This window comes from Balaenoptera acutorostrata, chromosome 4 (assembly GCF_949987535.1).
Source record: "Balaenoptera acutorostrata chromosome 4, mBalAcu1.1, whole genome shotgun sequence".
Lineage (NCBI taxonomy): Eukaryota > Metazoa > Chordata > Mammalia > Artiodactyla > Balaenopteridae > Balaenoptera > Balaenoptera acutorostrata.
Genome location: NC_080067.1, coordinates 81,032,465 through 81,045,716, shown reverse-complemented (window position 1 = coordinate 81,045,716; position 13,252 = coordinate 81,032,465). Strand labels below are relative to the sequence as shown.

The following is a 13,252-nucleotide window of genomic DNA, read 5'->3' as shown; positions in this document are numbered from 1 at the left end:
TGTTTCTTTTCTAAAAATCCCAAGTCCTGAACCAACTGGCATCTTTAACTATAGGAAACAGTGACTAATGCTGCTCTTTTGTTCTAGAAGAGCAAGAAAGGTTGGGGTGAAGATGAGCCAGATGAAGAGTCACACACACCCCTCCCTCCACCTATGAAGATCTTTGACAACGACCCCACGCAGGATGAGATGGTAGGACTTCTTTCTCACTTGGAAGAGCCATGTGTGAAACACGTGATTTCGTTTTTTGTGTGCGTCAGGGGTAGTAACACTCTCTATCCCTTGTTATCTCTTATGCCGCATGAATCCGAGGTGATGTAGATTCCATCTGTATCGGGGAGGGGTCCCCTCCCCCAACCCTGGAGGTCTGACTTCATTCTGGGCAGTATAGGGGTGGGTGTAAAATACTCAAAGCGGAAATCTGCCTAGTATCTCGTCCTGTTGATGAAGGGTAATGGCTCTGTCTTTGGAAGCAGCAGATCCCAAAAAGAACTATTGTCTCGAAGAGGAATCCAAGGTGGTTCTAGGTCATGATCATTTTGTTGTTCAACCGATGTCTTAGTTGATTGTTTTCCTCATCCTCAACTCTAAAATCCAAATCATGGTAACTTCCAGTCAAGCCCAGTGCAAACAAAGCACGAGGGATGGAGATGCTGCTAAGGGGAGGTTTTGTCAAAGTTGGACAAACCTAACATGCCAGGTTGCCTCAGTTCTTTGATTTGCAAAATTGCCTGGCTCACTGGCCTGCAGAGACTCTCTGGTGTCTGAAATGTGAATGTCCACCAAGCCTCTGAGTGCACGGTCATCACCCCAATTGCTCTGGAGCAGAGGCTCAGGTTGAATGTGCTTCCTGGTACTGAGCTGAGGCTCGGATAGGTCCCTGCTTTCGTTGTGTGCTCCATCACTGGCCTTCCTAACTGTGCTGTCACTTCATTGTGTTTCTCTTGCTTCTCTCAGCGTTGCTGTCCTGGAGGACTCTGGAGGCTGAGGTGGTGGTTTCAGTTTTTGATTGTCCTTCCCATTTGCTTTCCGGAGTGTCGTTTTATTGTGCTGCTCTTGGTGGTTAGCCGTCCCCCTGGGGTCTCCTTGTGCTCTCCAGTGCTCTGCCCTGCAGTCAGCAGCCCCTTCCGAGGTGGTGGGCCCAGCACGCACGGGCAGGGAGCAAACCTTCACAACGCCACCCGGGATACAGCTCAGGAAGTACTGATGCAGTTGCTTCAGTGTTTCTGGTGATATCCCAGATCTTGTTTGAATTCTCTCTGCTTTGCATTTTGGATCGGTGGCCCCCAGACATTAGTTGAGGTCTTCCTCTGTGCTAAGCTAGAGGGACATTTCCCAGGAACAGGTCCATGACTAAGATGTGGTCGCTGCCCCCTCTGTGACTCACCCAGAGAAGCACACGGTTACGGCCCCTCCTAAGGCTCTGTCTCTGGACTGTTGGGAAGAGAAGTAGAGGAAGCATGGCATGATGCCCATCCTGGATCCCCAGAGGCAGAAATGCCTGTGCTTCGCCTTGAGGTGGGAACGAGAACCAACCTGCTGTGTTCCCAGAGGCCTATTGTATAATGTTCTAGAAACAGTGATAGTGTGTGTGGGGAGCAGGGCACTCAGGTCACATTATCTGCCATCCCACACCGCCCTTTGCATGGAAGTGCCAGCTTACATAAGATAAGGAGAGGTCACGAACCCTCCCCCTCAAGTCCCTCAAGCACGGTTTGTTTTGGGGAAAGGATGTTATGTTGTTTCTGGATAATTTTTAACCGAGAATGCGGATTCACCCCCAGACATCTGTGTAGCCCTTTGCTTAGCCAGGGTTAGGGCAGATGGCATTGGCCCCTTTTTAGACACGTGAACCTCCTCAGTCCTGCTGTTTGGTTTCTGAACATGTGTTTTTCTGGAATATTTGGGAGTGGGATGAGCTTCAGAATTTCTAGCAAATGGAGTTGGGATTCATTAAAATAATTTTTACAAAGGTGTAAAAGGAATTTCTAAAAGTTCACCCATTCTAGTGTTGTGCAATTACTTTAATTCTGTTTCCTTCTATTTGTTCATATGCATGTATATTTTATTTTTATAATTACAATAGGCATATGATGTGTTCATTGTTTTATATTTTTAATATGTATAAATTAAATATTAATAATGTTTAATATTTCCTAAAATCTTATTAATTTTACCTTCATAACTATAATTTTAATAACTGAGGAGTATTTCACTTATGTGATGTATCGTAATTTGCTTGACCAGCCTGTTTGGGGATATCCTGGATTGTTTCCAATTTTTGCTACTCTGGGTAATACTGCTACAGATCACTTGGTACATACAGCATTTGTTCTTTTGACTTCTGTCCTTGGAATAAGTTCCCAGAGGTAGAATTACTAGATCAAAAAGTAGATAATTTGGATTTCCAAAGAGATTTAAGTTCTTTTCCTGCTTTCCCCAGGAGAGGAAAAGAGTGTTGCTTTCTCTTAATTACATTCATTTGATTTTTTTTAGCCCATTTCAGAAGCAAAGACTTACCTAAAGTAAGTCTTAGATTAGACAACAAGAAGCTTCCTTTTAGAAATTCTTCCCCATAACTTAAGGGACAGACTTGAAGCCAGAGCCTGGCCAGGATGTCCAACGTTCTACTCCCACGGTCACTGTGCCCATGCGTCCTGGGCCCTGGGTACTCCATTGTCCTCTGCTTTGAAACCCGGGGTGGGTTAAAGCTTACACAGGGTCAACTGTTTCTCTTCCAATTTCTTCTCAAGTAGGAGTAGGAAGAAAAAAACCAAAACACTGCCCCTCCATGAGCAGGAATGCCCAAACCGTTGACCAAACAGTGCCGTGGACCAGTCCTTCTTGCTGGTGTGAGGGAAGGAGGAAGGCCCTGGGCTTGAGCCTCCGTTCACTGTGAACAGGGTAGTGCCTGGTTGCTCCAGCATGAGCCGCACAAGCCCTGTTGAAGCCCTTTGTTATGTCCCTAGTGCTGCAGTTCGGGGGCCTTACCAGAAGCAGCAGTGTTTGTGGAGGAGTGTGTGTGTGAGTGTGTGAGTGTGTGTGTGTGTGCGAGTGTGTGAATGGGGCGGCGGTTTCTGGTCTCCAAGTGCCCTGCTCCTAGCATTTCTGCTTGACACATGGTGACAATCTATATTGAAGATCTACATCTAAGTCAAGTAAGGACAGTTTCTCTTCTTTGGACACACTCGAGGCTCAGTTTATTGACCCCCTCATTTCCTGGAACAGCAGTGGGCAGCCCTGTAGTGGCCAGAATCCTGTCTGCCCCCTCCCCCCTTGCTGTCAGTGGCTGCAGCCCTTCCCTGTTGGCCTCCTGGGAACTCAGTGACCCCTCCCCTCAGCTCCTTTAGCTCCTCTGACTAAAAAGAGCTTCGTCCCACCCCTGCTTCGCTGCCCCACGCCCACACTACCCCCATCTCCCTCTGTCATCTCTTCCCTCTAAACAGAGAGCTTTGCCTCCCTTGCCTGCCTTAAGCTGTGGACTTGCTGTGTTGCTTCCTAATTGCCGTTCCTCATTCCTCGCTAATCTGCTTTTCCTTTGCTGCTCAATGTCTTGCAGTCCTCCTCTTTGCTAGCAGCCCGGCAGGCTTCCACCGAAGTACCTACTGCTGCAGACCTTGTCAGTGCAATAGAACAGTTGGTCAAAAGCAAGCTGGTAAGTGCGGATCCTGGAGGCAGTTCTGCGTGTTTCACCTCCATGCGGCTCCCCAGGCCTGACCTCTATCTGCCATGTTCTCCTTTGCACCTGTCCTCATTCCTCCTGTAGGATTGTTTCCAGCTAGTGATGGCTTCTAAAAAGCTACACCCCAAAGTCCTTTTTGGCTTTGTTTGGGAATGAGCATGGGCAATTAACAGGTTCTTTTGGGATTGTGACATTGATGAAAGGTGAAAAGTATCCAAGACAAAATAGCCTCCTTATAAGCCTGGTCCACTGGCCTACGGGACAGTGGCCTCTGGGCAGTGGCTGATGCGTGTCCGGTTAGCCCTGAAGCTGACTTTGCTGCCAAGACACAGAACATGGATTGGATCTTTGAAAGCACTCGGTAATTTTATTCGGGGACCTCAGATAGTCTTCTAGCTTGCAAAGTCTTGCAAAAGGAGGTTGCTGATGATAAAGGGCAATGGGCAAAAGTGTGTGGACACCTCATCACAAGAAATTAAGGGAGATGGTGCATATCCCCATCCTGAACGTACGTCAGTGAAAACTGGTCTAGCTTGTGACTGTCTCCTGGACAAATCAGACCATTGGAGGGAAGGGTTATGAGTCTGAGCTCGTTTAGGGTTTTGGCATCATGCTGGTGAAAGAGCTCCTTTTTGGCTAGCTCATTTGAATAGGGCTGTTCCTCCCCTCCCATATTTTTACATTTGAGTGTATCACTACAGGATGACAATTTGAAGCATTTTCCTTTCCTTTGCTCTCATCCATGTCACTCATCTGGTTTTTCCTGCAGCTCTCGTTAGGATAAATGTCTGTGCTTCTGCCAGACTTCTGTTGGGCAGTCCTGTCCATCAGCGCCGTTTAAACCCTTCACTTGAAAATGATGGATACTCTCTAGGGAAAGCTGCCTGATCATAATTTTGATTACAGTAACTCTCTTTTCAAATATCCTAACTTATAGAGGACCAATGAAATTTCACACATATGACCTTCTTCTTTTCTTTCTAATGTTTCTTACTAATTAAAAAAAAAAAAAGTTAGCTGGTATTATTAGTGCTAGTGTCAAACTCCTGAAGGTCATGCCTTTTCCTGCCATCTTTTCCTGTCCCACGGCAGGGAGTTGAGTGCTCTCATGGGTGCTGCATTGACTTCTCGAAGCCTATCTCCCTGACCACTCCTCACTACCTCTCCATCCTTCTCCACACTGACCCGTACACCCTCTTCATTCTGCAAATAACCATTAAAATTGTTTTTCCTTAAAAAATCATCCCTTTTTTTTGCATTTTCTCTTTCACCACCTGAGCATGGGCCCTGACCTCATGCCCAGAGTAGCCATTGCTTAATCCTTCTCCCCACCATCTGCCTCCCGGCCTCAGGCTCCCATGATTGGCTCCCTCCTCGGTGAGGGCTTCCTGTCTCCCTCTTGCCTACACGACGATGGTCTCCAATGTGGGGGAGACTCGAAGTACCCAAGATGGTTTTTTGAGGTGCTGGAACAAAATATTAGAATCTCTTTAACTCATCATTTTAAAATGGTTTTGTGTATGTTTTATTATGTACATAAGGGTAATACAGGAGTACAGAAATATAATTTATAAGTAAATTACATGTTTGGGGAGTGGATGACCAAAATTGTGTTTACTAATTCAAGTATATAATCAAAGTTTGGAAATCCCCAGCCCATAAAGTCCACACTTACCTAGTAGTCTAATGTTCTGCAGCCTATTCTCCAACTTACCTTCCCAACATCCATGTATTATTCCAGGCGATGAACTCAGCTCCAACTAAATTGTTTTCTTCACTGTCCCCAAACGTGCATTTGGTTTTCCTCCCCCCAAGTTTCTGTTCATACCACCCCAATTCTCTGGAATGTTCTCCTTCTTAGTTTTGCTTGTCTAAAGTATAACAGCCCCTCAAGGTCCCACTCAGACCTCATGTCTCCACAAGAGCTTCCCTGGCCAGCCCAGGGAAGTGTTTACATCAGTAAACACTTGTTTCTAAAAGTCTATATTTTTCATATTTTGGATTACCATTTTCCTCCTGCTACTACTCACTTACTGCTACTGTTGGGCACCTCAGTGGGCCTCTAGTTTGTGTGATCCATGGGTCAGGTGTTAAACATGTGAGTACAGGTGTTGAGAAGTCCCATTAGAGCCAATGTCCCAGAGTAGAGGGAGTGTAGGATAATGCTGGAGCTGAACGGCCCTGTAACAGGCTCTTTACAAATGGCTATTGGATGAATGGCCTTTCGGTGGTGGTTTTACCATAATAAGGGCTTTAACTTTTTCTTCCACCACTAGCTACTTCTTGAGGACCTGCAGTGAACCCAGAATTGTAGAGATTTCTTTGGCCAAACATAAAAAAACCAAGCGTATGTCACGGAAAGGAATGCAAGAGCAGTAGTCTGATTTCTCATAATCTTCTAACCAAAATTCGATCCTTTCTCCTTTCCTCTACTTTCTCTGTCTTCCCATCTCAATACGTACCCACTGTGGGGTAGTGACGGAGCACCAGTAGTTGGTTGTTTCCTCAGCCGTGTTTGAGAATACGGAGTTACGTCTTCACCTCCGAGACTGGTATGCCTATTTCTCATGAGCTCTCTAGCTTAGAAGAGGATAAGATCTAGAGCCTGTAAAAGTTCTGGAGTTTTTATTTGACTGTAAGTACAAGAGTGTTCCAGCTGCCCGAATAGCCAGTGTGGTCACAGGCTGGATTAATGAAAGTACAACGTACAGATCCAGGGGTGTAATAGCCCCATTGTACTCAAAGCTCTTCAGACCATGCCTGTCATGAGTTGTGTGGAGTCATGTATTGGGTTCTGAACTTGGCGTTCTAAAATGCTCTTGAACTCAGTGGAAGGGCCCTCCCTGGAGGAGGAAACCAATACCATGTGGTCCATGTAATTTGATGGAGAGTTGCAGAAACTGGGGTTAAGAATGGGGAGAAGAAGTTAGGAGAGAGAAGACACACGAGAGCTGTCTTCTAATAATTGAGCACTGCTGTGGAAAAGAAGGGCTGGTCTCACTCTTGGTTGCTCCAGAGGGCAGAACCTGTGGGTGGAAATTAGTTCAGTATAAGAAGAGCTAATAAGGTCCTTCCCAATTTACAGAATCTGGAAATGTTACAGGAGCATCTGGCATACTTGGACTTTTATATCTAGGGCTTAGATTCTTTCTGATTTCTATTTTGGTTGCTCAAGAGATGGCACTAAATGCTGTAGTTAGAAATCATTTCCAGGAAGGACCCTGAGTCAAAATGATTGGCCAGAGACAACCCGAAAACTAATCCCATTACCATAAAACCTGAGACTTCAAGTCACGTGGCAGAGCAGTTCTCCTGGGTTCCCTTACCCTGCTGCTCTCTGCCTGGGTGCACCTTTCCAATAAAGTCTCTTGCTTTGTCAGCAAAAATAAAAGAAAGAAAAAATAAATCATTTGGCCCCCCGGCTCCACCCAAAAGCCATAAGATCCCTTGTGTCCCTGAGTCCCAAAGCTGCCCTTGGTGCTGTATGGTCACGTGGTTATGACTGTGCCAAGGCTGTGGCCTCCAGCACTTGTGATCTCTCCTGCTGGAAAGCTGCTGTTAAGGCAACCAGGACAGCGGTTCCCCACTCACCTGCAGTGCAGATAAAACCCCGAAGACCCCCGGAAACTCCTTTGGCAAGTCCCTCTGGGCATTAATGGATACTTCTGAGGTCTCACCTGCCAGCCTTGGTCTTTAATCAGTGCTTTTGTTTGCCAAGAGAGCATGCCCACCCACCTCCCCCCAAAGAGAGCTCAAATACTTTTTCTGGGTTTTTAAAAAATTATTTATTTATTTATTTTTGGCTGTGTTGGGTCTTTGTTTCTGTGCGAAGGCTTTTCTCTAGTTGCGGCAAGCGGGGGCCACTCTTCATCGCGGTGCGTGGGCCTCTCACTATCACGGCCTCTCTTGTTGCGGAGCACAGGCTCCAGACGCGCAGGCTCAGTAGTTGTGGCTCACGGGCCTAGTTGCTCTGCGGCATGTGGGATCTTCCGAGACCAGGGCTCGAACCCGTGTCCCCTGCATCGGCAGGCAGATTCTCAACCACTGCGCCACCAGGGAAGCCCTTTTTCTGGGTTTTGTATTAAGGTATTGTCTTTAACTCTAAGCCAGGACTAAGGCTCCCCCTGCTTTTCCCGTGTGATTTTTAGTAAAGTTTTTCCTAGACATGGGGACTGGCGGCGGTGGTGCTGAGTGTATAAGGAATCAGAAGACCTAGATGTTAGTCCTGCCTCTGCTACTTATTGTGTAGCCCTGGGCAAGTTACTTCATCTACTTGGGGCTCTCTTTTATCTCACTTATCAACGATGATTCTGTCCACCTGAATCTTATCTCGAGAGTTATGTTGAAGACTGAGTAAGGTGTGAATGCACTTTGTAAACTGATAAGTGAGCATACCACAAGTGTTAGCTCTTAGCTCGTTTGCATTGGGAAGAACAGGGAAAGGGAACCAGTCATACTTTATCTTCTGTAGTCACACCCTTAACACAGGGACACAGTATTTGTCAGTCAATAGATCCGTGGTTGGGTGAATGTTGCAGGATAATAGCTTAGCAATCTATGTAATTTGGCTTTATTCCTCAAGTTTGAGAAGCAAGAGATTCCTGGACGTATGGGAATCTAGTGTGTTTCTAAACAGCCCAGGATTCCATCACCCGCCTGAGATGAATGTTTAGGCCTCTGAAAAGAAAGCCTCCTCCCTGAGCTCCGGTCCTCCGGTGGTACATCACAGTAGTTTACTAGGCTCAGGATGGCACTCGCAGACCCTTGGCTGAAAATCCTGAAAATCTTTAGGGAAGGGACTGGCCAGGACTGAGCTCTTGTTCAGTCTACCTGCTGGCCTGGCATCCTGAGAATTAGTCCTACCTGCTTCAGCAAGACTTCCTGCCCTCTGGTTCTCCTACTTTGATAGCATTCACCTCCCTAGGTCAGCCTGTGGGCCGCAGAACATGGCTAGGGCAAGGCTGCATTTGTGTGTGTGTTTTGTTCTCCTTTAGATGAATCAGCTTGCTCTGTCAAAGGTAAAGTAGAGTTAACAGAAGTTCATTGCCCAGACGGGAGGAAATAATGACCCCCCCCCCATCATATCCAATATGTAGATGTATGCTTTCAGGAACTGAGTTCCTCTGGCATCCCTCTGTGGAAAAGATTCCTGAGCTTGTTAAAATGGAATAGTTTAGATATCCAACAAAAAATTTTAACCCAAAGTCACAAACCTGTAATGTCATTTGCCTGGAAAATCCAGATTTCAGTTTTTCTACTATAAAATGTCTTCCCTACCCTTACCCCCAAGTTACCTGGGAATGACTAAGATCTAATACTTTTTGTCAAGAGATTTTATACTAATTCGTATAAAAGGGTGGGACAGCTAAGGGGTTGGTTGTGGTAGGTGGTGCTGGATCAGCACCCTGACTGTTGTTTTATCAGATGAGCTTTGACCGAGAGGTTTCATATAAAAGTTTCATATAAAACTCTTTGAGTTTCATTCAATAAATTCTTGGAGTCCTACTATGTGCCAGTCCTGCCAGCACAGAACCTTCCTTAATGGAGCTCACAGTCAAGGGTTGATGCTCTAAAATCCTCTCCTGCCTGGACTGTTGCAACATTTCCTCCCTGATTTCAGCCTGACGTCTCTTCACATGACTGCTGGAGGGATCTTGCTTTTCTTTCGTTTTTCCTTTTTAAAAAAACTTTTAATAGTTCTTTTCTGTAATAAAAGCATTATATGCTCGTTTAAGAAAAATTGGAAAAATGACAAGAATTTAAACACAAATTGTATCTCATAATATCATCATCTAGACATAGTCAGTGTTGAAATTTAGATATTTTTAAAATAAGGTAGTTAATCATAGAGTATATAAAACTTAAGTCCTGTTTTCCTTTACTGTCATATCAGATACATTTTCCCAGGTCATGAAAAGCTCTTAGGAGCATTAAGACTGATCTTTCTAAAACTTAAATCCAATCATGTTACTTTCCTGCTTAAAATTCTCCCATCATTGGTCTTAGAAGGTAAAGTCTCTACTTCTTTTTTTTTTTTTTAATTGAAATATAGTTGATTTACAATCTTGTGTTAGTTTCAGGTGTTCAGCATAATGATTTGGGTTTTTTGCAGATTATATGCTACACACAAGGCTTCTGATGATCTGATCTCTGCATCCTTCTCCAGCGTCATCTATTTCACTCCCTACTTCTTCTTTCCCTAGTACCCACTCCCCCCAACTCACATAACACACAGTTACTTGCTAATCCCCCCTCTCCCCCTACTTCACATTCTGTATCCTACCTATACCAGGTGGCCTTCAGCTTCCCGGGCTGCCCTGTGTAGTTTCTCAACTTGATCCTTTAGCTACAGTGCTCCTCCTGCCTGGATCATCCTTCCATTGGTGTATCCAGTGAAATCCTTCCCATTTCTCAGTACTCAGTTCAAGCATTGCCTCTTGCATTAAGCCTTTCCCTTCCCTCCCTGTCCCATCATAGAGCTGCCTGCTCCTTTTTTCCATCCTCCCCATAGTACCCCTCCTACCTAGAAGAACACCCATTGTAGCTTAGATTTTGGTGGGCAGGGAACCATGTCTTATCCATCTTCATTTCTCCAGCACTTTGTAAGTATTCAGCACATGGTAGAAGCGCAGTAAATATTTGCTTAAGTACAAACAAATCAGTCATAACACTGTGTAATAAATGCTGTTCAGGGGGTGTGTAAAGGGTGCTTATAGGAGCCCAGAGGAAGGGCATTTTATGGGTATGTGGTCCAAGATCGAGCTGACAGGAAGTGTGTTCATTTTTATTGCGGCAGTAGCCTTCCTCCACACTTCATCTTCTTTTTTGAATCCTTTTTGCATTTCTGTTCCCTGACATGGCATCAGCTCTAGGAGCACCCATTTGCAACATTTGTTGCTTCCCCCTTTGCACACCTTTTCCTTTGTCTGCTGAGACTGCTGTGGCCCTGAGCACCAGACAAGGCAGAAGTCCTCCCTGGGCAGCACAGCCCACCACTCATCAACCAGCCATCACTGCCCATGTCCCCCAGGGAGCAGCACAGACAATTGCAGGTCACCCATAGTTGCCCTTGGCTGGGACCTCGTATCCCAACTCTAGCACAGGTAGCCAGGTCCTCAGAAGGAATCACTCTTGAATTATTATAAGTATTTATAGCCAATGCCATTATTTGAGACAGCTAACATAACAGCTTAGCCAAACCCTATATTTCCCTCTTCTTCCTCTCTCACTGCCTCTGCCTTCCTCAACTCCATCCCAGAGAGTCCTTCCCCAGAGATAACTTGGGCTTCTTTGCTCATATAACAGGTCGGGCAAGAGGAGATGGAACATATCTCCCTGTGTGACACTTTGGACTCCTCAGATGTCCTCCATTCTGTAGAAGAGTTGAGAGTGGACCACGCCAAGATGGATGGTCCACGGAAGGGCCTTGTAGCAGAGATGTAAGCCTGTTTCCCACGCCTTGCAGCCAGCACCCTGCCAGCCAACAAGCTACAGAACAAAGACTAGAACAGGACAGTGGGGACAGTGGGAGGGGAAGTAAAAGGCATGTAATTGGATCAGTCCCCAGCTGGGTCCATCTGCCTGGGGAGCCTGTCTCTGGTGATGGCACCAGGGGACATGTCACATGTCGTTGGAAAGCCTGTCTGTCCGGTGGCTTGTCAAACCTCAGCACCAAACACTCATTTCCTTAATAACTGGTTGCAGATCCTGAATCTATAAATTTAGCTAAACTCTTCTTGACCTTTCTATATTTTTAGCCTAGGCTGCTTCTCTGGATGACAGCTTCCATGGTTGATTACTTGTTCTGTGAGATACCTTCATGTCAAGTTAAAAGAAATTCTCTCTCTCGAGCTTGAAGACCCTGTCCTCTTAATGCTGGGTTCTAGTGTTGGTAACAAATTCCTGTTTGGCCCTTGGCACAGGCCGTTGATTTGGGGATGGAGTGGGGGAAAAGAAGGTTGACATCTCAGCTTTAAGTTTTTCAGCCTCCAATTCTAATAATCCCCACCTGTTCTCATATAATGGCCCATTGGTCACCTCATTCACTTTTTGTTTTGTTTACCTGGACTTTTCCTACCTCTATTCAGCCTGTGTTGAAATACAGCAGCTAAGTTAGTTTATGACAGATACTCCAAGCGTGGGTTGTTTAAGACCATGCTGAAGCCTTTTGTTCCTACTACCTTTGGGGGCACTTCTTGATCTTTGTGACTTTAACCTTAGGGCTGATGTTTTCAAAGACTGCTAAAGTAAAGCCTTTCCTTTTCCTACAACAGTGGCTGTAGTAGACAGTCGTTTCGTGTGGATAGTTTGGATTCCTCTCCCGTATTTGTTTTCCATTTGCCCACCTTGACCTTGGTCTCCAGTCTTACTGTTTATCCACATGGTTTCTGCCAGTTTGCATAATGAAATGCTAAGCTGCGTGCTCTTTCTTCTACAGTGCTTATAAAAATGTTAAGATTGGGGCTTCCCTGGTGGCGCAGTGGTTGAGAATCTGCCTGCTAATGCAGGGGACACGGGTTCGAGCCCTGGTCTGGGAAGATCCCACATGCCACGGAGCAGCTGGGCCCGTGAGCCACAATTGCTGAGCCTGCGCGTCTGGAGCCTGTGCCCCGCAACGGGAGGGGCCGCGATGGAGAAAGGCCCGCGCACCGCGATGAAGAGCGGTCCCCGCACCGCGATGAAGAGTGGCCCCCGCTTGCCGCAACTGGAGAAAGCCCTCGCACGAACCGAAGACCCAATACAGACAAAAATAAATAAATAAATAAATTAAAAAGAAAATCTTTAAAAAAAAAAAAAAATGTTAAGATTGACCCCATTTTTTAGCATCCTTATTGTTAATACTTCCATCCATGGGGGCAGTGGGGGAAACCCACCACTGTAGAGCATTTTAAATTTTTCAAGGGGTTGTACACCTATTGTCTCTGACTTTTCCTTAAAAATCTGTAGAAAGGAGAGACCCAGCTTGAAAATTGAGAAAAACTGAATCATGGAACAATTTTATCTGTCTCACTTAAAATCATCCAGGAACTGGCAGGTCTAGGATTAGAATCCTTTACCCTTAGCTCTTTCGAGAGTAACATATTAATCCCTTTAACTTGTTTCTTTTCTTTCTTTTTTTTTTTTAAATTTATTTATTTTATTTATTTATTTTTGGCTACGTTGGGTCTTTGTTACTGCACGCGGGCTTTCTCTAGCTGTGGCGAGCCGGGGCTACTCTTCATTGCGGTGGGCAGGCTTCTCATTACGGTGGCTTCTCTTGTTGTGAAGCACAGGCCCTAGAGCGTGCGGGCTTCAGTAGTTGTGGCGTGCAGGCTCACTAGTTGTGGCTCACAGGCTCTAGAGCGCAGGCTCAGTAGTTGTGGCGCACGGGCTTAGCTGCTCCGCAGCATGTGGCATCTTCCCAGACCAGGGCTCAAACCCATGTCCCCTGCATTGGCAGGCGGATTCTTAACCACTGCGCCACCAGGGAAGTGCCCCTTTAACTTGTTTCTTCGTCCTGCAGCACCTTAATTAAGATGAAAGGGATTAATAAATGAAAGAAAGCCCTTGGTAAATAACCTTAGCAAAGAT

The 13,252-nt window shown here is 45.7% G+C and overlaps 1 protein-coding gene across 1 annotated transcript in view; it reads left to right on the top strand.

Moving 5' to 3' along the window:
• KALRN (kalirin RhoGEF kinase) overlaps positions 1-13,252 on the top strand; it is a 605,233-nt gene that overhangs the window by 533,676 nt on the left and 58,305 nt on the right. The window contains exons 32-33 of the mRNA XM_057544931.1: positions 91-192; positions 3,560-3,655. Coding sequence (XP_057400914.1) covers positions 91-192; positions 3,560-3,655 — 198 coding nt within the window. The remainder of the gene's footprint in view (positions 1-90; positions 193-3,559; positions 3,656-13,252) is intronic.